Raw genomic sequence first — 22,280 nt, forward strand, 5'->3', positions numbered from 1 at the left:
GCAGCTGAGGAAAAGGGTAGGACATCATTAGAGATCATAAGACTTCAGAATTGGGGTCTACCTAGGGGCCAGCATGGTGCATGGAAACGAACTCGCACCCGGGCAGCTTGTGACGAAGCTGCACAGCACTCAGGGCAAGGGCCCCGAAAGCTTTCGGAGAGGGGAAGAAGGTCCCACGGAAAATTCTGGGAGTCAGAAGGGCACTGTAGCTAACAGCACCGTGGGGACAGGGGACGACGAGGGAGTGCCTTCACCGTCGCGAGGAAATGATTTTAACTTACGATTCTGTACCCAGACAACATGCCGGTCGAGTGTGAGAGAAGAAGAGGGGTGTTTGTGGACACGCAGAATCCACGCAGCAATGAAGACCCGCCCCTGCGCGTCCTTGTTCTGTTAGCAGAGGGTAATTCAGGAAAGAAAAACGCACGGAGTCAGAGGAACCAGAGCCGGCAAGTGCCAGGGGGACGGGGGGGAAGCTGCAAGGCCAGGCCGCGGAGGCGCGTGGAGGCTTTTGGAGGGCCGTCGCCAAACACAGGCTGCTCCGAATGTTTAACCCTGTGGACAGTTTCCTGCCTTAGTGTAGAGAGTTTGCCATTCGGCCTGTAACGCAGAGAACTCGGCAAACGGAAAAAAAGAGACACTTAGCGCCCGTCTATGGTAATTTTAACCACAGTAGGTTCTATAGCTAAGTCGTGAGCAGTATTTATGGAAATAGTAAGTGTTGATTGAACCCAGAATTTACGTGTGACTCTACCGCGTGCGTGCCAGTGTGTGTGTGTGTGTGTGTGTGTGTGTGTGTGTGTGTGTGTTGGGGGGGGAGGGGAGAGGTAGAAGCCAAGCCTTCGTCCATCGTGGCAGGCAGTTGGTGTCCAGAACTGAAAACTCGGGAGCACATCGTGTGGGTGTGTTACTTGGAAACAGGGAGGTGATTAGCAGAAGGCCTAGCTAAGAGGGCTACCTCTGTGGAGCACGATGCAAGGGTGGGAGATACAGTTGGGCAGGAAACTGTGGGTTTCTGTTTTAAGCCATAGGTACTGTTTGTTTTTTGTACGATGTGTGCATGTTCCTCTGGTTGAAGAAGATGAACCAGGCATGAAGGGTCAGAGAAAGATCCGGAGGGGCTGCTAGCAGGGTCGCGTTAAGAAGGGTCTTAAGACCATGAGGAGGAGCTGAGACTTCTAGGCAGCTGATGGGGCCGAGGCAGACCTAAGGAGAGGTGCCCGGCAGCCTGTGGTTTGGGGTCCGCCCTTCTCCACCCTGCTCTGCTGGAGGCTGCCTGGGTGCCCTGTGCCCGCAGGCTCCCCTGCCCTTGGCCCCCGCCGGAGTTGTCCAGGCGGTTGGTCAGAGGAGAACGAGGTCCAGGTATTTTCTCCCTGCCAGGCGGCTGAGGGTTAGCCGAGTCCTGTCCCCAAGGCGGCCAGCCACCGCCACCTGCGGGCCTGGCCCTGATTGGGTGCTCCTTCCTGCTGACCCTGGGGTGCTTCCCCGCCACTTGTGGGTCTCCCCAGACCCCACCCTTACTTCTGTAGACAGTGCCTCAGTTCACCCTCCAGACTCCCGCTCCTTGGGATCCTGACTGATGTAGGTATCACGCAGAGAGAAAAGTTTCCCCGGGACGTGACGTGAATATTCATGCACGTTTCCTCCCAGCGTCATTTCAAACCATCACGAGGTTGCACGTTCCCGCCTGCCTGTCCCCAGAGAAGACGAGACGGGGGTAAGGGACTCAGGCTATTGAAGGTGTTTTATCCATTGAAAACATAACACGTCTTGAGTCAAAACACCGGCAATCCAAGCGCCTTCACGCGTGAGGTGGATGCGAGCAGCTACAAAGGGCTGTCTTTCCCTCTGTTGGTTTCGTCCTTGCTGTGGGGCTGGGCCAGGGCTGGGCCGCCCATCTCCTTACTCACACGGCTCTGAGGCCTGGGCAACTGTTGCGCTTTTGTATTTTCCTTGTTTTCCCAGTGAGTTCAGAGTGTGCTTTGAACTTGTGCACAGCTCCGCTGAAGGAGCCGCGTATGATCTTGGTGCTGTATTCGGGACTGATGCTGGAGCTGTGCCTGGCGAGTAGGGTGGCACTTTGTTTCCGTTTGCCCGGGAAGGCCAGGTGTCTGCCTGTTGGCTGACGTGCTTGTAAATAGCACCCACCTGCAATCTGAAAAATGTCCCAAGATCTGGGGTAAGTAATGCAGTCACTCAGGAGTGAGTCAGACGTGGAGTTTGGTGCTTTGGTAGTTAAACTTCTGTTTTTAGGAACCGAAGTTGCCCTTCATTCACAACTTCGCTTTTTAAATAATGTCATCTGTTGCACTAGCTTCGGAACAGCGGTGACCGCGCGGCAGGCAGCGTGGCGGCCCGCCAGGTGCGCCTGCCGTGCTCCCGGTTTAAGGCCTGAGCGGCAGTTCTCCTGCCAACAGCTTACACAACCGGGACAGGAGCCGGTCGTGAAGGGGCCGCCGTCCCCACATGGGGATGAGCCTTAGAATCCCTCCTGGGAAGTGAACTGGCCAGCGGTGCCGCGCAGGGCGGGGCTGGAAGTCCGGGAGGTCCGGGCAGAGGCTGAGGCGCGCCCTGCGCCCTGGGGCGGGGACCCTGGTGGCAGCTCCGCCCAGAGACGGCATGTGCCTTCTCCCGCCCGCCCAGGCCAGAGGGCTTGGGCCACCCTTGACCTCTCTCACACCCACAGGGAGTCCGTCAGCAAGTCCCTGGCGCTGCCTTCCAAGTGAATAGAGCAGGACTTTGATCACTGTCCCGTCGCCCCTCGCCTGGGTGGCGGCAGCGGCCTCCCTGCCCGTCTCCCTGCTTGTGCCCCTGCTGCCCCGCGGCCGGAGTCATGACAGCGGAAGTCCGCTCCTTCACTTCGTGCCCGCCCCTGGCAGCGCCTCCCCGTCTCACCCACCGCGGAAACAGCCCCCAAGGCCCTCCGCAGCTCTCCCCTGCCTTCCCCGCCCTCCGGCCTTGCCTTCCCCTCCCGCCGCTGTCTGCTCCGCTCCAGGCCCGGGCCAGGGGCAGCCAGCCCTGACCCGCTGGGCGCTTACCTGCCCACGTACGTGCATTGTCCTCCCCGCTGCCCTCCCTCCCCAGCCCCCTGCAGCCCTACGTGCCACGGAGGCCGGTGCCTGGCACGCCGTGGGGTACCCAGCACCCCACGTGCCCGGAACGAAGCCAGTGGAGGAAGAGATTACATATTTGATTGTAACACACAGAAACTTCTATAAAGGGAAAAGATACCACCACTGCTATTAAAAACAAGCGACCGGTTGTGAGAAAAGATTTGCGATGTTAAAATAAATGTGTTTTTTTTGACGTTTATTTATTTTTTGAGAGAGAGAGAGAGAGAGAGAGTGTGCACATGAGCCAGGAGAGGGCAGAGAGGGAGGGAGACACAGCATCGGAAGCGGGCTCCAGGCTCTGAGCTGTCAACACAGAGCCCGACGCGGGGCTCGAACCCGCGAAACGAGAGACCATGACTTGGGCTGAAGTCGGACGCTTAACTGACTGAGCCACCCACGTGCCCCAAAGTTTGCAACGTTTAATACAAAGAATTCACAATCTACAAATCAATAAGAAAATGGGCAAACAATATGAATAAGCAGTTCAGAAAAGAGGAAATACCTCAGACTGTTGAAAAGGTCATCAGCACCACCGGTCATCAGGTCAGTGTAGACAGTAACCGCCGAGAAGCCGTTTTTCACTTCTCAGACTAGCAGACGTGAAGTTTGTCCTGCCAGGGAGGAGGCAGGCTCGGGCAGGGTCTGCGAAGGCGGCGGGTGCTCATGCCGGGAAGGGGGTGGCCACCGCGTGGGGGTGGGGGGGGCAGGCCTGCCTTTGGGCATCTTTCCAGAGAAACGCTCTACCGCTTGACAGGCATGAAGTAGAAGTGCCCCGTCCTCTGAAAAGTTGGGATCCGCATCAGAGACCGGCCCTGGCCCCAGAGGGTACAGATACTGATTTGGGAATGAGTAACTTAGGTTTTGAAATGGGGCTGGAGGGGCCTTGGCCTGTGACTCGTTCCAGAAAGGGACGCGCCGGAGAAAGCATAACTTTGATGTACTGAACTGAAGGTAAGAAGTTGGTTTATGTTAGTTGCCTCTACAAAGCAGAGTGGTTTCTAAAAGTATGTGTTTGTGTGTTTATTTATTACCAGACAAAGAAGGAAAACGGTGGGCCGGGGCCGCTGCCCTGAGACACCTGGGGCCACGTTCCGAGCGTGCCTGGAGGCGATGCTCTGGTGTCTGGCCGTAGACGTGTGCCTTTCTGCCCGCGGTCAGGGCCCGGCCTCAGGACGGCTGGCCCCGCGTCCCGCGCGCACCCGCTGCGGGAGGCGCGCCCGCGACCGAGGCCACCGGGAGGAGGGGTCGGGGTCCAGCAGCGGAGGGAGCTCGGGGCCGGGTTTCAGGCTTCGGGCAAGTCGTGTGACGCCCCTGGGCCCTCGGCGTCAGGCGAGCCCCTCACAGGGCGATGAGTTAGCCGGGCCGGGCCGGGCCACGGGGCCTGCAGCGATGACGCCCGAGGCACACGTTGTTTCATTGGTCCCTCGTGAGTGAAGAAACTGAGGAGGGGACCCGGTATCTAGATCCAGCAGTTCTGCTCTGAGAACGTGTGCTCAGGGGATGATAAAGGGCAAGCCAGAGGGTGTGCCCGGGGGTGTTGAGATGGGCAGGAAGAGTGGAAACCACGTAGAAGTCTTACAGCAGGGGATTGGTTAAATACCGTCTATGCTGTGAATGACAAAAAATGTGATCAGTTTGCGTCCGTTACCATGGAAGATGTTTGTCATAAGTAAAAAATGGCCGGTTATAAAAGAGCATGTAAAACACCGAATTTTTGTCTTTCTGTATATGTATTTATTTCTTCATAGATCTGTATTTCTCTCTGGATGTATACACTCTAGATGTATACCATCTCTAGAGATGATATAAACACATTTCAAGAGATATGTGTTTGTGTAACATATATGGTTATTATACACGTCATATATAGGATCCAAGGTATCTACAGAGGTAAAACATATATTTGTACATGTGTGTGTACAAAGAGACAGAGTGGGAATATAATACACAGAACAAAAATCTGGAAGAATATAAATAATACATACCGGAGTGTCACCAGTGGTTATTCCCGAGTGATAGGCTTTTTTCCTCATTACCGTTCATCTGATTTCAACAGTAAACACGTATCGTGAGTATAATAACAGTATGCGGAAACGAACCCACAGGAGAAAATAGAAAGGGGATAAAACCGAACTTGTGTTGGAAATGTCCTTGGAATTTTTTTTTTTTTCCTTTCAAAATCTGCTTTCTTGCCTGGGTGGCTCAGTCGGTTGAGTGTCCCAACTCTTGATTCAGCTTAGGTTATGATCCTCGGGGTCATGGGATCGAGCCCTGTGTCGGGCTCTGTGCTGAGTTTGGAGCCTGCTTAAGGTTCGTTCTCTCTCTCTCTCTCTCTCCCTCTCTCTCTCTCCCCCTCTCCCCCCCCCCCGCCCCTCTCCCTAGCTCTCTCTCTCTTCTTCCTCCCCTCTCTCTGCCCCTCTCCCTAGCTCGCTCTCTCTTCTTCCTCCCGTCCCTCTGCCCCTCTCCCTAGCTCGCTCTCTCTCTTCTTCCTCCCCTCTCTCTGCCCCTCTCCCTAGCTTGCTCTCTCTCTCTCTCTCTCTCTCTCCCCCCCCCCCTGCCCCTCTCCCTAGCTCGCTCTCCTTCCTCCCCTCTCTCTGCCCCTCTCCCTAGCTTGCTCTCTCTCTCTCTCTCTCTCTCTCTCTCTTCTTCCTCCCCTCTCTCTGCCCCTCTCCCTAGCTTGCTCTCTCTCTCTCTCTTTCTCTCTCTCTCCCCCCCTCTCCCTCTCCCTCTCCCTCTCTCTTAAAATCTGCCTTCTCCTTTTAGCCTGTGACCTCAGAGCATACCGTAACGATGACGGTGTCTTAGTCATTCTCTTCGGAAGTGTGCCGCCCTCTCGGTGTGAGGGCACCGGGGCTTTATGGGACTCTCTTCTGAGAAAGTGCTCGCCGGGTGCAGGGACGCGGGGGCTCGCCCCGTCCGTCGCTGTGGTTGAGTCGGAGGAGAGTCCGGGAGGGCGCCTGCCGGGCTCCTGGGCTCCGGCCTCGGGCTGCTTCCAGGGAGGAGGAGACGGTTAACTGCTGAACTTCCTCCGAAGCTTCTTGAGCTCGACTCCGGGAACTGGGTGGTGGCCGTGACGCCTCTGCCGCGGGAGGCCCATTGGTCCCCGGCGTTCAGGAAGGCGCTCTGAGCTGTCCCGGCGCCCGGCGGCCCCGCAGGTGCTCCCGCCCCGCCCGGCCCCGCCGCCCAGGGGAGCTCGGCCGCGCCAGCTGGCCTCTGAGAAACACAACCTAGCAACCTTCGGGGCCCTGCTCTGGTGGGGGAAGATGGTCCTTAAAACCCAAGAGGAGGATGGTGAGTCCCAGCCCCGCCCGGGCGTCTGGAGTGGGGGTGAGGTCTCTTCTCGATCCGTGTGGGTGACGCCGGGATGACAGTTGTGCTGCCTTTCGGGGGGGGGGGGGAGCGCAGCCCAGGCCGTGGGCTCGCTCTCGCCGTTTTCGGGAGCACGACCGGAGAGTGCGGTGGCGGGGAGGAGGCCGGGGCTGGCCCGTGTCCAGACTGAGAGTGATGGTGAGAAGTGCGGATCAGAGCGACCAGGGAGAGCCCCACGGAGGCGTCCGTTGGCACTAAATGAGGTGTAACGGAGGGGCCACTCGGGGTTAACTTGATCTTCCTCTTTCGGTATTGCTACCTGCCGCCGCCAGAGGCCCTGAGGGGTCTGTAAACTTCCTTGGTCCTCTCCGCACCCACACTGTAAACCGTGACGTTTTAAGTAAAGGGGCAACAAGTCACGTGGCCCATACGCCCCCGAGGACCCTGGGAAGGAGGTGCGCGAAAGCCCCTTCTGTCGTTCTGAAGCTCGCGTGTGGACGTGTGTCTGTTTTGTGATGTCGTCACCAGATGGCAATGTTTCAGTGGTGGAAGACACAGCACAAACGTGTACCGGTTTGTAGTTAGTAATGAATTACGTGAATGAGTTTGAAGATTTCACAGTAGATTTTGTGAAAGTTGGAACGAGTTTTGGGGGTCATTTTTATGCTTTTCCTTATCTGGTTCGCTATAAGATACATTGGAAAGCTTCACCTCTGAGCGCAGATTATCTTGGCCCGTATCCGCGGGTGACTCGGAAAGCTGTGCCGTGTGGGAAAGACTCTGGGAGAGAGGGACATACAGGTGTTCGTGGTGATACTTTTGAAGACGGGGCGTAAAGAGAGGCAGTTCCGGGCTAGCGTTGAACAGCCCACGTGGGAGGTGCTGTATCTGGAAGGTGGGTCCACCGTAGCCAGGGTCTCTCGTTGGAAAGGGGATACGTGCAAGAGGGGAAGAGAGCACTTTACTGACGATTCGGGGCAGCCGGTGTGAGCCTGGCCTGGGCAGTGACCGCTGGTCACTCTTACACGCCGCTGGTCCTCCAGGTGAGCTTGGCCTCAGACCCAGGAGAGGTCCTGCTGAACAGTCGCTTCGAGGCTGACTCGCAGGGCCCCGTGTCATCGGCCTCTGGCCGTCCCGGAGGGCCTGCTGATCCAGCCTGAGCTGCGCGTTGCGGGCGCTTGGCCCGGTGGTGACAGCGGGCACCATCTGGGGACTGGGGACTCTCGGGCTCAGAGTTGAGAGACAGGGTTAATGGGCAGCGTTGCTTTGAGCGAGTCACCGTCAAGAGCCGGCCACTCTCCACTTCCCTCATCGCCTCCCAGGAGCGCTTTGGCCTGTTGTGTATTGGGGACGTGAGGGAGGACGTGAGGGAGGACGGCGTTGCCCTTCTAACTGCCGCTGAAATCAACGCCCAAGGGATTACGAGGAGACGCAGAAATGGCGTTCGGGCAAACGTGAACGGGAAGGGAGCAAACGGGCCTCCCCCCGGCGGGTCCCCGGGGTCCCTGGGGGAGGGGACTGTCCGCATTACGCTCCTCACAGAGCAGCTGCCTTTACTGGTGCCCAGGACGCCGAGGACACCCCGGATGAAGGGCAAGTGGGGGTTCGAAAGTGTCTCTAGGGAAGTGAGACCTTTCCTGCTGCACGAATCTCAGACCCGTAATCCGTAAATTAAACGTGCTCTTGGCCGCTGTCCTTCCCTGGTGCCTGTGCTCGTCGGCTCGTCGGCACCCGTTCCCGTGTCCCGTAGGCGTGGGAGCCAGCGCGGACGCCGTGCACTGAATGGGGCAGTGTCTCCACAAGCCTGGCCTCTCGGTGCGTAGTCTACCCCCTTGGTTTGCCCTCGAACCTCTCCTTTGGGCCGGAATCCAGGCTCCCCCCGTATGTGGAACACGAGGCCCCGGCAGGCGGAGGCGAGGCTGTCTTCCGGGTGCCAGCCCAGTCCTGACGCGCCCTGGGCCCTGACCCCAGGTGTGCTCACTGTCCCCGGCCACCAGCCGCTTCCCGGCCTCCTCGCCTTGCGTGGTATGTGCGTCCACAGTAGTCTCTGCTTCCCCATTTGAATCCATTCGCCCTTCAAGTCCCGGCTCAGAGGCTTGACCTCCCTGAGGCCTCTTGGCGTCCCCAGGCATCCTCCGAGTGCCGGGTGTGCGTGGCCACTGTGGCAGCGTGGGCCGCAGCTACAAGGCCTCCCCGTCTGGCCTTGCTGTTCTGTGCAGGGCAGGGGCCGGAGCCGTTTAAATCTGAGCTCCGAGCGCAGGCCGGGCCTGTGCAGGTGCTCCGTAAGTGGCAGTGCGCGGGATTCTTCCAGTAAGAGAAAATAAAGAGCTAAGGACTCGGCCAGTGAGTTCGAATGGGCCTCTCTTAGTGGGTTACTTGTACTGAGCGAGTCTTCCCTCGTCTATAAAACTGGACGTGACCGTGCACATTTCATTGTCAGGAAATACGCAGACTTCACAGGTGGACTTCCTTATCTCGTCCAAACGAAAGCGGAAACGGAAAAGAAAAAACGTCTTAGGCTGTGAGGGTCCACGTGAGTCTAGGGAGGGGTGTGGGATGGAATGAGGTAGAGTGCCTCCCCACCAGGGCAGCGGGCTCTCAGGAGGCACCCGGAATAGCGTCCCACCCGATCCCCTCGTCTTCGCGCGATCCCCGTGATTGTGCCGGCCTTCGTTGGGCAAACCGCTTAGGGCGCGGTGCACAGGGAGAGGGGTGGCCCAGAAATTAAGATAGGTTTTGCTCCCTTCCTTGGGGGTTGAGTTTGTGATTTGCAGATCAAAATGGTTGCATCCTTACTTTTAAGCGAGAGCACCTCCCAGCAGACCTGCTTCACCATCTGCTGTGGCAGGTCTCGAAGGGGACTGGCTCTGGTCGGAATCTTCTAGGCCTTCCTGCGAGCGCACCAGAGACGTCGCTCACAGCGCACAGAACCGCCCTTTCTTTCCGGTGAAGAAGGCGAGCGGAAACGAGGCTTGGGTCTGCCCCTCTCGAAGAGTGAACCTTTACCCGTCGTCTGAGGCTTCCTGCGGCCTCCCGAGTTCCCTTGGTTATGGAATATGAAAGCACAGGCCCGGCCGCTGGCGGTCAGGGCCCGGGGTCCGACACACAGGTGGGGTGTGGAAGGCAGCAGGTGGAATTGTCTCAGGAGCCAGCGTAGGTAGAAAGGAAGGGCAGGTGTCGTGGGTCTAGGCAGGCCCAGGTCTGGGCCTTCGGAGCACGGATCTGCCTACAAAGTGGTCAGCGGACAGGGCCTCGGGAACAGGAGACCTTCCCGTTGTTGCCATCGACCCTCTCTGCTTCTGGAAGGGTCGCTGAGGTGTGTTTGTGGTGGGGGCGGTGGCACCTGCATGCGGCTTGCTGCGGGTTGAAGGGCTCGGCCTTCTGGAAGTGTTGGGCCGTGCCGGGCTCTCCCTTCTCCCGTGCATTTTGACAGCCCTCCAAAGGCAGCTTGACTGGCTATACGTTGTTCTCGTCTCTGCTCCTCTAACTGCTTGTCCACTGGGCCGAGATTTCCTCGTGACAAGTAAACTTGTAGCTGCTAAAGGCCTCTCCTGTCTGAAGAGCTGCGGCTGGTGGGGGTTTCGTCTTGCAGCGGGGACAGTCACCGACCCCAGTGTGGCCTCAGACCCGTGCAGCCTCAGCAGTGACCCGGTCAGTCCCGCCTGGCTGGCCACCGTGATCACCGGGGCTCCCCGAGGGACGGCCGGCTCCGCCAGGAACCCACGTTCACGAGCGCCGTTGCTACGGCCTGGCGATCTCGTGACTTCCTGTGCGTGTCCCCCGAGTGCGTGCCGTGTCTGCCCACGTAGATGTGGGTGACGCACCGGAGGAAACCGAGGGGCAGGTCAGGCCCCACTTCCCTCCGCTCCGCTCCGCTCCGCCAGCGGTCAGCGCTCACCCAGCACGCCCCTCCTTCCTTAAGGAAAGAACTTCCTTGCTGCACAGAGGGCTCCCGAAAGCTCAGCTTCTGACCTAAGAAAGATCCGGTGAATTTCTTTTCTGAGCCAGTGGCTGTTTCCGCGTCTCCTTTCTTTCTGGTGTTTAGAGTCTCCTTTCTTCGGTATCTTCTGTTGGAGTTCAGGATCCTGGTGCAGAGACTTCAGGCAGAGCCCCACGTACAAAACCACAGCACAATGGTGTGGCTACAGCAGGCAAAGTTTTACAGACATTAGAACAGAAGTCAGGTGTACTTTTTTCCACAAGAGAAATATTTAGGCGTCAATCTGGGCAGGTGTTTTGTGGTGTAGGTAAGTGGCTGGCGGCATTTCCGTATTTTCTCTGAATAGGAACTTCGGCCTACCGTGTCCCCTGAGCTGCGGACCCAAACACGCGGTGGGGTTGCAAGTGACGCGTCCACACCCACACTTGCTCGCAGCCTTTCCACGCGGCCTCCGAAGACGGTCCCCGTCGGCCCCTTCAGGCGTGTCCTCCTCAGTCTTCCGTGCGCTCACACACCTAGTGTTCTGTGGTTTCCTGTTGCACGGAGTGTGTCTCAGAGATTTTTCTAGATTAGCACTCCCGGATTATCTCATTCCTCTTAGTGACCGCATCGTGTTTAAGTAGTCTTTCATTTTTGCAGTCTCGGGGAGGATGCGTGTCGGGTAAATTCCTAAATGGAATTCGCTGAATCGAAAAGCACGTGGCTTCTAAGATTCGGTCCTGTGGAAAGGCTGGGCCAGGTTACGCGCCCCTGGCCTGTGTGCCCCCATGTCCTCGCCAGGGCCTCCTGTGTCGTCAGACATTTTAATTTCTGCCGGAATGACGGAGAGCAGTATGGTATTCGTGTTTTGATTGTCGTGTTTTGAATTTTTAATCTTTGGGGCGTTCGGGCATCTCTCCACGTTGGCCACGCGTGTGTTTCTCCTCGTGTCTGCCCGTGTGTCCTCGGCCAGCTGTGTTTGTCGCTGACTTTCCGGTCTTCGTGCTCCCGTCCTTGGGACTTACAGAAGTTCCCCCTCGCACGTGCTTGCGTGTTTGTGGTCCCGGCTGCTTACGTCTGCACCCAGGCGTTTCATTTCAGTGCAGGAAACACACTCTCCGGGACTATGGCCATATTAATCCATGCTTTATTCTAGAATTTTTATGGTTTCTCTTTCTACATTAAAATCTTTGGTTCGGCTGGAATTTACTTTGACATAAATGAGGTAGGCATTCAGCTTAGCCTCCCCCCGAATGGCTGGCTGGCTCACTGCCACACCACCGTTGTCCGAATAATCCTACTCTTCTTTATATCTGTGTGTCTTTTCTCCCCCGAGACCCCGTGACTTGAAATGCGGCCAGGTGTGTCGGCGTCTCTTGAGTGTCCCCCGGGCCGCTTCCCGTCACCGAGCCTCGTGAGCGTCAGTCACCAGGAGCGACTCTCTGACTTCATCTTTTTTCTCCTTTGTACTTTTCTGGACTGTCCGTATGTAAATATTTTCATCAGGACTTTGATATTATTTCATTTATACCGTTTCTGTAAAAATCTTGGTGATACAGTTTTTTTTCCCCCCTTTCTTTGTTTTGAGAGAGCATGAGCAGGGGAGAGGCAGAGAGGGAGAGAGAGGATCCCAAGCACAGAGCCCAACGTGGGGCTCGAACTCACGAACTGTGAGGTCATGACCTGAGCTGAAATCAAGAGTTGGACGCCCAACCCACTCCAGGTGCCCTGATGTAAAGGTGCTTTTAGGAACCGTGACCTACATACTGAGGGGAGACCTTTTCCTGTAGGGGTTTTCCTTTGTTTTCCTGGTGACTCTCCTGCCGCTGTGAGAGGCCGGCCCTGCCGCGGTGGCCGTGCGGGCCTTGGGGATGGGAAGGCATTTGTCCAGAGAAACCCGTCACAGCCGACCATCCAGGATAAAGGCCAAGAGGAGAGGATCTGTTTGTCCTGGAGGGGAGGCCCCCAGAAACCTCCCTGGTGTCGGGAATTCACAGCCAGACCCCCCACCCTCTCACGGATCACATCGCCTCTCCAGTTCATCTTGGAGACGGAGAAGCGCCACCCAGGGTCCCGGAGCGCAAAGAACATGGAACTAAGCTTTGCCCACCCACTGCGGCCCTCTCGTGGCCCTCCTCCCCGCAGCGCGGCTCCCGGTGGCTCAGCCGTGCGCTCTGCAAAGAGCCGGAGGCGGAGGGCTCTGAGAGCAGCCTCTCAGGACAGGACGGATACGCCCTTGGCCCGGCCCCGCGGCTGGGCCCTCCGTGCCTGTCCCGGCTGCGCCCGCCCGGCCCGGGCCTCCAGCCTCTCGGAAGCTTCTCTCAGAAGTCAGAAAACCTTCTCTGGATCCCCGGCGACTCTGATCAGGGTCAGGGTGTGGTTCTGGGAGCCGGGTTTTTTCTGCTTTGGGGTTAGAGTAGAAAGCGCTGCTCTCTTAAGAGACCTTCAGGCCCTGCCCGGTGGGAACAGATGTGTGGCGAGAAGTATTTATGCTTCTCCCTTTTACTAAAGGAAAGTTAAGCACTTTTAAGGGTCAGGAATGGAGCGGAAGTGTTGAAGAGCTCCACGCCTCAGCTGCCATGTCACACGGACGGGGGGCGGAGGGGGGGACAGGAAATCAGGTGCTCTGCGTGCTGGGGCCCGCTGCCCAGGTCAGCTGGGACTTGCCGTGCCTCACGCCTCGACACCTAGGATGAGCCCGTGTGGGGCCTGGATGAATTGAAAGATGGTGATTTATCTCCAACCTCAGAAGCTGTGGCTCAAGTAAAGTGAGTGCTGCCGCCTTCCCCCCGCACGCGTGGTGAAGGGTCACTGGCCGGTTCCGGGCGCCCCGGGCCGCGCTGGCCGAGGGAGAGCGGGAGCGGGGGCAGGACGGAGGGCCAGCCAAGCCTTGAGCACTGCGCGGGGGAGCCCTGTGTGGGGGAGCCCTGTGTCAGCCTGCAGTTGCAGGCGTGAGCCGCTAGGGGCGGCAGAGGACACTCAGTTCTTTGCTCCCGCTTCGGAACCCAGGTTTTTACTGCCACTGGACAAACGCCCTGTGTCCCTGTCCCTGTCCCTTCGAGACCGTGACCAGCTGAGAAGCCCGCTCTTTCTTTCTGACGCCCCTCCCCGCCACTTCTCACCGCACCTGAAGTGCTTCTCTCCGGCTCAACAACAGCAGAGTCCGGATGTCTTGGTGTCACCTTCAGAGGACACGGTGGGACTCCAGCTTCTCCACACGTTTCCAGAGTGTTCTTTCTCCCCTTTCCCCGTGCGACTGTCACGCTGCCCGGCCTGGAGTGCCCTCTGCTGCCCGGCTCTGGCCTCGGCCCCTCGCGGAGCCTTCCGGCAGCTGGCCACTGCGTTCACGGGCCCGACCCCGCGGCACCTGTTGCTAGTGTTTCTTTGCACGTACTCGCTTCTTTTTCCTCCAGAAGGAAGGGGGCTCTTGGGGGGCTGAAACCATCCCTGAGCGTCTCTGTATCTTCTACGGTAACTAGTAGGGCGCCTTGTTTATGGGTGGTATGGACTTTTTTTTTTTTAAGATTGTTGAATTAACAGTCTGAGAAAACCTTTTTTTTTTAATTTTCTCTGCTTGTAGATTTCCTGAGATTACTGGCCTTTGAACGGTCTTTTTCTTTGATCACGGTGATTTCATGACCTTGATCATGGGGCTACTTATTTTAGCATCTTTCGTCTTTATTTCTGAGGAGGGCCATGCTGCAGCCTTTCGTTGGCGGCTTTTTCGTCTGACTTCCGGTCCGCTCACTTTGTGGGTCATTTTGTTTGTGCCGGAATGGACTCTGGTGGCCTCTGCTCCCAGCTGCCCGTGGCCCACATTCAGGCCGAGCTTTGTCCAGGTTCACGCGCTGCCGGTGAAGCGGGCTGTAGGTCCTCTGCCTGCACAGCAGGAGGAGTGGGCGGTGGGTGGCAGTGAGCCTTGCACGGGAGGGGAGAGGTCAGGAGCCGCCTGCTGCGTGTGTGTATTTTTGTAAACATCAGTAATGCTGCAAACAAGGGACGTAGCTGTGGTTGTACATTTACAGTATGAGGTCCATCTGCGCAGATGAAACCCCTGCGGCGGACCCTCCGGGGCGGGGGTGGGGGGGGGGAGGGGTGGCCGGAGTGTGTGGGGGAGGGGTGACGGTCCGTCTTTGCCTTTGCAGAAAGCTCGTTTCCTTTTGCAGTCTAAAACGAGTTTATAAATAGTTTTCGTGTTTATTTCTCGTAGACTTGCTATGATTCTTGTAGATGAGAACTGCCATTTTGACACAAAAATAAAACCGTTCATATGGCTGTTTCTTAAAAGACTCTGCTGGGCTGCAGAGTTGGGATATTTGGGTCGGGTCTGGTGACCCTGTCATGGTGACGAGGAATCCACAGAGAAGGGAACCCACGTTAGTGTGGCGAGGGCTGGGGTGGGGGTGGGGGCACCTCCTAGCAGAAGTCGGGGGAGGGTGTGGGGATGTTTTTTTGGGGGTTTTTTTCCCCTCCCTTGTTTATCTGGAGCAGTGGTTTTGCCTTCAGGGGGACATTGGGCAGCGTCTGGAGACCTGTTTGGTTGCCACATTTGGAGGGGGCCGGGGGGTGGGGCCCTCCGACGTCCAGTGGGTGCAGGCCAGGGGTACAGCCCTGCATCGCCCTGGACACCCCAGGACGGGGAGTGACCCGCCAGGAGGTCAGCAGTGCCGCCGGGGTCAGAGAGCCCTGATCTGTGCTTAACGGTTCCTCTTGGGTCTTTTCTCCTTGCTTGTTTGGCACTTGCTTTTGAGGCCTGTGTCTGCCCCTGTGAGTCAAAGGCAGCATTTTCTCCCCGGGTGGCCTGTGCACAGCTGCCCCGGGGTCATCCTGTGTTCTGGTCTAACGTGGAGCCCGCGTCTTGGGGTCCGGGGGTCCGAGTGTGTGTGTTTCATGGTGCTCCTGGGGTGTCCTCGGGCTGTCCGAAGTTTGAGAGCTCTCGGGCCGCAGTGATGTGTCCTGTCCCAGCCACTGTCCCCGAATTCAACCTGCCGAGCGCCTCCTATCCAGAACGTGCTGGAATGTGAGTTACAGCCTCTGGTGACCGAGTGGGAGGTGACCCCTCCGCCAGGAAGGCCGGCGCGCCCGTGTGGACCCGGTCTGGTCGGCGTCACTGCCTGCTCCGGGGGTGCCCTCCGTTTGTCCGCTCGGTGATGAGAGGGCACCTGACGGCAGCGCTGCGTCCTCCCAGGGAAGCAGCCATCAGCCTTCTGCTCCTGGGGGGGGGGGGGGGAGGGAAGAGCAAGCGCAGCCTGCCTGCGAGCTGGCGGCGCACCCCTCCCCCAGGAGGCCGCGTGGGGGGTAGTAGGAGGGGCCGGCTGTAATCACATTCATGGAAATACGCCCGCCCGCGAGGAGCCCCCGGCACTCGGGCCGAGTGGCAGCCTGGCGGCAGCTCCGCGCGGCCATCTCTGTCCAGGCCGGCCTTCCCCGCCGGGACCCGCTCCCTCTCCGCCCTCGGTCCCCGCTTGCTTCTCGGCTTTTGTCTCCTCGCCGCCTCCTCTCCGCTGCTGTCACACATGCCGTGCTCGCTCCGTCCCTCCGTCCGCCCGGGGCTGCGGGAGCTCCCGGGGGCCCGGGACGATGGGGTCGCGGTGCCGGCCCCCCGCGGCCTCTGAAGCGGAAAGCTGCGAGCTGCCCAGGCTCTGACGGGGGCGCTGCCAGGACGCTGGGGCTGCAGGAGAGGGGCTCGCCTTGGGTAAGAGGCCGGGCGGGGGGTGCGTGAGCGCGTCGCGGGGGTCGCGCCCCGTGTGCGGACCCCGGGCCCCGCTCGGTCACGCTTTGCAGCCGGGCTGGCTTGCGCCGCTGTCTCCGCACGTCTGCCCGTGGTCTCGCGTTCCGCTCCCCCGACCTAGGGTTTTCCGCTAGCTCCTTGGGGGCAGGTGTCCAAACCCTCGGCCTGAGATTCAGGGAGAAGCTCATCACTGATGTCGGTGGCCTTCCGGGGTGAGGTGAGAAATGCTAGGACAGCAGGAAGCAGAGGGACGGATTCAGGGCGATTCTGTCCCCTGGACCCACCCCGTGAGTTTCTGTTTTAGTCTTGGAGTCCAGCGGAGCCGTTCCTGGGTCCGGGTAGCCCTCCTTCCAGGAGTTGGAATTGCACGTTCACTTTGATCCTCGGGGTCCTTTGCAGCTGTTAGACCGGCTGAGAACGTTTGAGTGTGCAAAAAATTAAGGGCTTTACAAAGAGGCGGCATCCAAATAGGTTTTAGGAACAGGCAAAGTGAGAGAGAACCGGCTTCCTAAAACCTGCACGGAGCCCCTGTTTTGGACTAAAGGGGTGTGGCAGCGCAGCTGGGCAAGCCGGAGGGTGCCTGCGGCCTGTCCCCTTCCTCAGAGGACAGGGGGGCAAGCCCGGGTGACTCGGGGTGTCTGGGGGGCTCCCCCAGAGCTGAGCGCTCTGCCTCTGTGTCAAGGAGGCCAGTGTGAGAAAATGGTTCTCCCGCTGAGGTGGTGCGGCTCTGCTCCCTGCTCTGTGATCACACCCGGCCTTGCACACGGAGGTTGCACACGGAGGTTGGACGTCTGAATGCAGGCGAGAACCTTGCTGCAGACCTCCAGCTGGATCCCGTGATAGCTGCCGGGCTTTAGACAAGGGGGAGGGTTTTAAAACGGTTGTTTTCTAGTTCTTAGCATTTATCGAAAGCAGATGTTAACTTTGTTTTTCTCAAGCAAACTTTTAGGGTACAATTTTATGACTTCGTCCCTTTTCCTACCTGGAAATTTGACCTCCTTTCCCTTTGGTTGGCTGGCTAGTCTTGGAGTTCTAGGATTTATTAGATAAAATGTGTCAATTCCCTTTAGTGTGTAAGGTACGATGGTAGAATAGCTTGTTTTTTCCCAGGACAGTTTACGGGGCTGTCTGTGTTTTGTTTTGGTTTTTAAGATTTTATTTTTAAGGAATCTCCACACCCAGTGTGGGGCTCAAACTCACAACGCCAGGACCTAGAGTTGCACGCTCCTCCCACTGAACCAGCCAGGTGTCTGTGGGGCTGTTCAGTACATGTTCTGTCATTGGAGAAGGGCGGTGATGATGACAGGCCCATTCGTGGGGCAGGGTGAGGTGGTGGCTTGCCCAAGGTCACAGGACTAGTTAGGTGAGGAAAACCCCCAGCAAGTGTCCCCTCCCACCCCAAGCCCAGATAGCTTCTCGTCGGAACTAAGGAGGCTTGAGTCATTAGGGCAGTGGTTAGATGAGCCGACCGGGGTGGGAGCAGAGTTTTTCTTAAAGATGCGAATGTGGGGGCGCCTGGGGGGCTCAGTCGGTTGAGCGTCCAACTTCGGCTCGGGTCACGATCTCGCGGTCCGTGAGTTCGAGTCCCGCATCGGGCTCTGTGCTGACAGCTCGGAGCCTGGAGCTTGCTTCGGATTCTGTGTCTCCCTCTCTCTCTGCCCCTCCCCTGCTCATGCTCTGTCCCTCTCTCTGTCAAAAAGAAACAAACATTAAAAAAAAATCCAAACTCTGTTGTACAGATGCAGAATATGGTCATAAAATCATTAACGTATCTGCTCTTCTCCTGGTCTGTTAGCAGGTGCCTCGGGCCTCTCTGTGCTGAGTACGTTATGTTAGCCACACGCTAGTTTAACCCTTTTCCGTCCATGTCGTGTCTGCACATTCCTTCAAAATCTCCTAGGCCGTGAGTTGGCAGTGAGACACTTTTAAATCACTCTACACAAAAGTGAAGTCATGAGTCATTCGTGGCAGACGAGCACAGTAAGCAGAAACGAGGGAGTCGGGATGTTGCTGTTCACTTTTTGTGTGTTTATTTTTAATCCCGGTACGATGCACACAAAACAAAATCTATCATTGTAAGCGTATGGTCCAGCTCGCATCGTCGTGTGAGCAGCGTTCAGAAGTTTTCCGGCTCGTAAAACTGAAACTCTGTCCCCAGTAGCACCACGGCCCCCTGCCCCCTGCCCCCTGCCCCCTGCCTTCTCCTGTCTGTCTCTGTGGATTTGGCTGCTCTAGGGGCCTCACGGAAGTGGGATCCTCCAGCACGCGGCCTCTCACGACTGGCTGGCCTCACCGAGCGTGCTGCCCTCAAGGTCCATCCACGCTGGGGCAGGTGTCAGAATTCCCTTGCTTTTGGAGGTGACAGCGCAGTGTTCGCTCTTGCAAAGGATTGCCGTGGTTTTGACTCGCAGGGAGGAAAGCCCTCGGTTGTCTCAAGTTGGCAGACTTCCCGTGAAGGTGTGACGTGATCACGTGTGCTGTTGGCTCGCGGGTGCCCACGGGTTCCCGGCTTCGGCCACGTCCGTGTGCTCCGTCCGTCTCCGCCCCCCCGCCCCCCGCCCCTTGCCCTCTGACCCCCGTCCTGAGGCCTGTCTGTAAAGCTGAGGCTCTCAGTGAAACCCCTTCATCCTTACAGCTGTCTGTGGTCCGTATCTCCGCGTGGTGCCCGGTCCCTGGGTCGTGCTGCCATTTTGGCTTGAGTTCTCCCCGTCTGAGGTCTGATCCCAGGGGTTCCTCGTGTCAGCTTGGAATCGAGACTTTTGTGAAAGTTGGCTGCACGTCCGTCTCCTGTGCCTGAGTTCTTTCTCGTCGTTTGAACTCTTCACACTGCGAGTCTCGGGGATTTCCGGGGACACCGGTGACTCACCCCCGTCGGGCGGGGCCGCGTGAAGCGTCCAGCTGGGACGGTGAGCACAGGTGTGGGGGCCGTGAGCACCGGCCCTTCGGCCTTGGGTCTGGGGAGGGGAGAGAATCTGCCTTCCTCCCACGGACGGTTCCCCGGCTTCGCACTCGTGAACCCCAAAGCTGTTAGTAAATAGCTGTGTTCTCTCTAGAGCTGGCAGCAGCTTCCAGACGGTGTAAGGAAGCGTGATGTTTCACTTTGCTGCTGCTGCTGCTGTTTTAGGTGGGGCTCACGTAGGTTTCTGAGGCTGTGTGTTTTTTGTGTTTCAGAAAACGTACAGGTCGGTAAAGGGTTTGGCTTCGGTTAGCTGGGGTTCCTCAGGCGCTGGTGCTCTCTGGAGGGCGGGGTTGTGTCCGGACACAACATTGCGCTCCCCTGGCTTGGGGGCGGGGTGGGGGCGGATTGGACCAGGGTGTTTTCTCCTGTGTGTTTACCTTCTCCACACTTGGGGGGAAGGGAAGCGCCTTTCTAGACTCTTGGCTTTGCTTAAAACATTTCCCTGCTGTGCTGGTTTAAATTTGGACCCTTCTTAGCCACCGAAAGGCAGGGCCTGTATATAAGATGGGTGAAGATTAGGATTGGAAAAAGAAGACAAGCGCTGTGCTTTACAGGCAGGCAGAGGGAGCTGGCGTAGCCGGAGGGCCCGTGGAAGGAAGCACATCTTTAGCGCCCCGGGGATGTACGACAGGGTCCTCCACTCGGGTGGGCGGCTGCCGGCACTCCTGCTGAGCAGAGACTGCCATCTGAAGAGCTGCCTTTTCTGTTGAACTTCACGGCGGATGGCCGGGCACCTGCTGAGCGGGGGGCAGTGGCTGCGCCATGTGCGCATTGATGGGAGCTGTCCCTTTAAGACAGTCCTCCTTTGTGTCTGCTGGTTGGAGCGCATTTCAGCTCAGGGGCTCTGCCTGCTGGTAAAATCTGCAGAGCAACATTGAAATAAAGAAATAAATGGAAGCTTCCCTTGTGTGGCTTTTCTGTTCACAGCTGAGCACAATGGCCCCTTGTTGTTGTGGGCACTTTAATCCCCTTGGTTCAATTGGAACCCTGCGAGGGACTGGGGAGGGCCCATCCCGGGCCGGTCCCCCTGCTGTAAGGGGGACACCTTGTAAGTGAACCTTTGCGGGAGTCATTCCCGAGGCCCCCAGACCCCCAGGCGCTCTGCTCCCCGCCTTTTGTGCTCAGGCCGCTGCCTCCCTGGTTGCCCTTCTTTTCAAGAGAAGGGGGCTCAGCCGCCTTCCTGGCACAGAAGCGTGGCTGCAGCACGTGGCAGTCGGGGGAGGGAGGAGTTGTTTGTTGCTCTGCCATCTGGCCCATCAGCCCATCTTTTACAGTTTAACCCTCATGGCTTCGAGGGAAAGCCACGGCGTGGATATGTGCCCTTCGTGGGGCCCATGCTGCTTTTCCAGCAACGCTGGGTTCGGGGTGCATGTGGCTGTGTCTTCCTTTCCAGCCCGGCAAGCGGCCTGCCGGACCCGGGGGCGGGGGCGGGGTGGGCTGGGCTGGGTCACTCACCCCTTGGGCTCCCCAGCCACGGTTTCTATTCTTCTTGCTATAAAGTGACACGAAGCATTTTCCCCGTGGCCTCTGTTTTCCTCTTGGGCAATGTGGGGGTGAAGGCTTGTACTGAACGGGGCACGTTACCCTGATGAGAGGCTAAGTGCAGGTGGTCCGTTTTCTTAAGTGCTGGGGTTTTCCTTGCCTCGGGAACATTTGCACGAGAATGATGAGATCTAAAGCTGCCCTCCTTTAAGAAGAAAACTTCTCGGAAGATTTGCTGAACCAGAAGGGAAGCGGTGCTGTGATGTAAGGTGGCTGAGTGTGGGATGCAGGGGGGCTTAGAGAGCCTGTGGTTAATGTCAGGAGACCGCATCGGAGTACATGTGAACAAACGTCGTGTTCGTTCTCACTGCAAATTAGCCAGAAGCTGCTTCCTTCTGGCCACCGGGACATGGAAGGCCCGTCTTTCCTGGTAACGTAGATTAACGTTTTTTTTCGTCTTAAAAATGCAGTAGCACCTACGTGTATTTTTTTTTTTTAAGCGAGTATTCAGGAGCCCTTGGCCCCCCTCTCTCTTCCCAGACCCACTCCCCAGAAGCAGCCCCTAGTAATTAACTTTTTCTGGCTTTCAGCGACCGGTAGGTGCTGCCTCATGCATATTAATACTCTCATCCCGCTGATTATTTTATCAGCGTCAGAGATGGTCTCTTGACCTCTCTCACCGTGTGTCCTCTTCCTCTTCACTTTCCCCCTGTCCCATTTGTTGGTCCCTGTATTTTCACCTTTGGAACTTCCATTCGCACGTTTCCGACGTCATTTTCTCGTTCCCGACTTTGTAGGTCTGTCGCTGCTTTTTGTAAGCAGGTGCCTGGCGCCCTCCTTGCCTTTCCGTTCGCCCCTCCCCCGGCCTTCGCTGCAGGTACCGCGTGATTTCCATTAGCCTTTGTGCTGTGTGTGCAGGCCGGCTCCGCAAGGTGACGGCGGGTACGCCGCACCGTCGCGAGGATGTTCCTGCGGCTCGGCCCAGAGCCCGCGTGTGCTCTGCTGGGCTCCCCCCTCGGGAGCCCAGGTCCAGTGGACTCCCCTTACCTTCCGCTGCCTGCCGCCAGCCGTGGCTGCCTCGTGATTCCCCCTCGGTGTCGTTTTCTCTGTTTCCAGTGATCATCCTGGTGCTGTGGAGGGAAGGCCCAGGACCCCTCCCTTGCCTTCCCATTGCTTCTCTGGGGTGCGGCTCTCGCAGCCCGTCTTCGGTCTCCTGTTCTGATCCGGTCATTCCGTCCATGCGTGTGGGGGTGTGTGCTCCCGAGGGAGCCCCATCCTTGTGAACACGTTTTCCTCCCCCTGAGGGAGCACGGGGGGATAAACGTGGAGTCCTCCTCTGTCTGAAATGATTCTATTTTGCCCTCCCAGTTGACTGAGAATTCTAGGGTCAGAGTGGTTCCCGTGTGGACCCTTGAAAGCCCTTCCCGTCTCCCAGGGTCCAGCACGAACCAGCCACACCCTCCTTTCCCTTCCTGCTCACGGAGGTTCTAGGATCCTCCTTAATCCTCCAGTTCTCGAATTTGTTTTCCAACTTCCGAACGTTGACAACGTATGTTTCTCTGTGGGATTTGTAAAGACCTCAGGACACTGAGTCCGTTTCTGCTATTTTCAAGTGCTTTGACTCTATTCTGCAGGAGTACCTCACCTTTATCTTGTAATCCTTTTCTGGCGGGGGGACAAAAAAAACGTTTATTTTCTAGGAGTGTGTTCTTTCGCTGTCCCTCTTTCAGGGTTTTCTGTTCTTTTCAAGTTTTCTTTTGTTCCGCT

General features: G+C 57.6%; 1 protein-coding gene and 1 long non-coding RNA gene across 4 annotated transcripts in view; one reads left to right on the forward strand and one right to left on the reverse strand.

Annotated features, from left to right (window-relative positions):
- The window catches only part of CYTH1 (cytohesin 1), a 79,758-nt gene that overhangs the window by 33,498 nt on the left and 23,980 nt on the right, over window positions 1–22,280 (forward strand). The window contains exon 1 of one of the 3 annotated variants that reach the window (XM_053893369.1): window positions 6,259–6,404. The exons of 1 other annotated variant lie outside the window; for it this stretch is intronic. In XM_053893369.1, the coding sequence (XP_053749344.1) occupies window positions 6,377–6,404 (28 nt within the window). In that variant the 5' untranslated portion in view covers window positions 6,259–6,376. Of the gene's footprint in view, window positions 1–6,258; window positions 6,405–15,691; window positions 16,037–22,280 lie in introns of those variants that run through there. One more of the 3 variants, XM_019466046.2, reaches the window with a different exon arrangement.
- Window positions 4,123–6,005, reverse strand: LOC109276845 (uncharacterized). The gene is made up of 3 exons (XR_008418906.1): window positions 5,897–6,005; window positions 5,099–5,156; window positions 4,123–4,721 (listed from the first exon to the last, which is right to left on the reverse strand). It is a non-coding gene; the product is annotated as an uncharacterized LOC109276845 (long non-coding RNA).

The sequence above is a fragment of the Panthera pardus genome, unplaced genomic scaffold (assembly GCF_024362965.1).
Source record: "Panthera pardus isolate Hobbes unplaced genomic scaffold, ASM2436296v1 HiC_scaffold_3, whole genome shotgun sequence".
Classification (NCBI taxonomy): domain Eukaryota; kingdom Metazoa; phylum Chordata; class Mammalia; order Carnivora; family Felidae; genus Panthera; species Panthera pardus.